Source organism: Aplysia californica, unplaced genomic scaffold, assembly GCF_000002075.1.
Source record: "Aplysia californica isolate F4 #8 unplaced genomic scaffold, AplCal3.0 scaffold00031, whole genome shotgun sequence".
In the NCBI taxonomy this organism is placed as follows: domain Eukaryota; kingdom Metazoa; phylum Mollusca; class Gastropoda; order Aplysiida; family Aplysiidae; genus Aplysia; species Aplysia californica.
This window is the reverse complement of record NW_004797301.1, coordinates 2,252,346-2,255,540: the sequence shown is the minus strand read 5'-3', so window position 1 is coordinate 2,255,540 and position 3,195 is coordinate 2,252,346. Positions and strand designations below refer to the sequence as shown.

The following is a 3,195-nucleotide window of genomic DNA, read 5'->3' as shown; positions in this document are numbered from 1 at the left end:
TTATTATTATATTATTACATATTCAGCAGAGATTAAAGTCTAGCCCCCCACCCCTCTCTCCCAACACTCCACAACCGCTCGCCACTCTCCGTGAAACCTCCTTCCTGAACCCAACACTTGGCCAACAAAAGTGAAGCAAGGTTCGTTCTGCTCGACACGAGATAAACCATCGACTTAATGCATGACCTAGATGAGAAAGTTAAGGGAAGATATAAGCCCCATTTAGACGTACAGTTCGTTGATCGACAAACTGTAGGATATCGAGAGGATGGCGGGCATCCTGTCAAATTCACGTGGAAACTGAGCGTCAAACGAGCAATCCTCTCGATATCGAAGGGTACTCTATCCAACCATCAGATATCTGGCGACGCCAGATATTTGCCGGCCGGCAAACTGAAGGGGTGACGACGAAGGAGCGGCTTCTCTGATGTTGCCCCATGCGTAGTTGAAAATGCATTCCAAAAATTTCCTAAATATTCGTGAAATCAAAGAAATAATAAAACTGGGTTAAACTGTCAGTTTGTCGATCAACGAACTGTACGTCTAAATGGGGCTATAGCGGCATTTGTAGAGAATAAAGTAATCGACCTAATATATGGCTTAGATGTGAAAAGTAAAAAAAAAGACGAGACTTCCGGTCAATTAGTGTCATCCTTCCGGTCAGGTTTCGAAATCTTCTCCAACTAACGTAAATACAGAACTTCAGAAAACTTAGATATACATGTATCTCTTTTCCTCAATTTGAAAAATTTTGATTACGCTACGTTAACCCCCCCCCCCCAATCTACCTCTTTAAAACAAACAAACAAACAAACGAACGAACAAACAAACAAAACCCCCAAACATTGGGTCTGCAATGCCAGAGTTGAATAGCTTCGTGGTCAAAGGTCGGTCCTTACAACAATGTACATTCTCTCTGTAGATTCTCTCTGTTGACTCCAGACCCAGGTCATCATAGTGATCTCCAGGACTGTTTTCCTTAAACACAGGACATTTTTTTTAGATTATCCAGTAGTGATTTAAGTCTAAACGCCAGAGAAGAAAGTGTCACTTTTCGATCGACGTTCCTCTTGCACACGGCTGAAAACTCTGAAAACCATCACGATGCATTTTGGCATCGACAATATCAACAATATCATCGTGCATGTAATTCTGTCCTTCCCACCACCACCTAGTCTGCCTAACCGCACAATTTTGCAGGATTTGGAGATGCTCGAACCCACTGAGTTAAGTATTCTAGTGCAATATGTCTATGGTGGGGAGATTCATAATCCGCGTTGCCCTATAATACATGATTGTACTGCGTTATCTTGGAGGAAGACAGAGACATTCTTCTATCCTGGCGCGCTGAACTGGCTGTGACCTTGATTTTGTGTACAGAACGTGAACATGTCTAATAATAAATTCACCTCGGGCATTTCCCGCACTGTACGTATGTTATATATAGAGGCTAACAGATTCACAGAAATGAATCCCCCAGAAGAGTTCGTCGTCGCCGGTTCTTACGTCTGTTGGCCAGTAGTGGAAGAACGCCTCTTTCCTTTTTGTCTTGGTTTGTTGAGTCATTGTTGTAAAACATATAAGATAGAATTGTAGATTTTTTTTATACAGAGCAACGAACGGAGGTCACCACGACCCCTACCAGCCCATGTATACACTGGGAGAAGTATCATGTAGCGCGTGTGCTACTCGGTCATTAACCTATAAGCGTCTGTCTGTCTGTATGTCTGTCTGTCCATATATAATTTACACAGCTCAGTATCCCAGCTCCTTCTGTAATGTAATCGATCTCGTACACATATCCCAGCCGTCAGTTTTGGCCAGCCACACAATAAGTGTGAGAGAACGCAAGAGGGCAGTACGTAGGTACCGCATAGAGTGAGGCGGGCTTTGGTTAACAGTCGCTGAACCCTGAGGTGAACTTTTAGTACAGCCTGGTTTTGTGTGCGGGCCGTGCAGCAAGTGTTTCCTTGACCTTTTTCAGTCACCTGGAACCGCCTCAACACTCTCCGTGTTGGTTGATATCCTCTTGTTCTGTGGCTGTGTTTATTTTGTTGGTTCTGTGTTCGTCAGTGAAAACGTTTTTGAGATTCCGCATTGTCAGTGTACTGGTGTTTCTCTTCTCAGAGTCTGCACGCGAGAGTCAACTCACTCAGGTTCAGTACCAGTGGAAGGATATCACTAGACTCATTTTAAGTATCAGTATTTAAAAGGATATCTTCACGCACAAGTTAGCCTAAATATCAGTATAAGGATATCATCCAGCAAAAGTTAAGTATCAGTATAAGAATACCACCCGACACAAGTTAAGTATCACTTTAAGGATATAATCTTGCAATAGTTAAGTATCAGTTTAAGGATACACCCAAACCGTCAGTCCGTTGCAACGAGAAGATGCTGAGAAAGTGTGCTGTTGCGGTGAGCTGGTCAGCGCGCCGGTCACTCACTTCCCGCCAATCTCTGGCATGTCTGTCTGCTAGGACCATCTCATCCGGCACACCAGGACACAACTCTCCACACGGCGCCACTGCCTCAGGTAAACGTACGCCCTTTCCCCCATCCCTCAAAAACAATAATAATATTGTTTCTGGCTAGGCCCTAGAGTTTGAAGAACGTACGAGCAATAATTTGTTGACATTTAATTGTTCAAGGTGTTTATCTGACGAGTTTGAATTTACGGATAATGTCTTTAAAATACATGTTTCAAGCAATGTGGAATGAGGAGACAGTGTCGGTTGTTACAAAGCGTTGTCGCACCTCATCGTCACAAACTGCCAGATCTGGTATTTATTCAAGAGTGGTCTACTTGGGCTTTTTTCAGAACATCCTGATTTGATTTATTTTTTTATCCACGAAATTCTGAAAAGTCTTCAAAGAACCTACATTCCTGTTGCTTTGGATATTATTTTCCCTATATTTGGTAATTCTTCAGCTTTCACAACCACCTAGAAGGTAGTCTTTTACTAAAACTCCTAATTTTGGTAGCCATTGAGAGGTTTGTAATTTTCAGCATTTGACTCATTTTACTGAAACTATCTTTAGCTATTGCGATCTTTCGTTTTATTTGTGTGGAACATTTGGCACCTGATGTTATGATACGATAATATTCTAGATATTTAAACCGTTGAACTTGTTTGAAATTTTCACCTTTGCGTAATATGAGATTACAACTAGGGTTTTCTGCTTTTTTTTTGG

The 3,195-nt window shown here is 42.1% G+C and overlaps 1 protein-coding gene across 1 annotated transcript in view; it reads left to right on the top strand.

The window, feature by feature from the left end:
• Positions 1-2,434: 2,434 nt before the first annotated feature.
• Positions 2,435-3,195, top strand: part of LOC101862775 (gamma-butyrobetaine dioxygenase) — a gene marked incomplete at both ends in the record, with an annotated part of 21,869 nt that continues 21,108 nt past the window's right edge. The window contains 1 exon segment of the mRNA XM_013091295.1: positions 2,435-2,536. Coding sequence (XP_012946749.1) covers positions 2,435-2,536 — 102 coding nt within the window.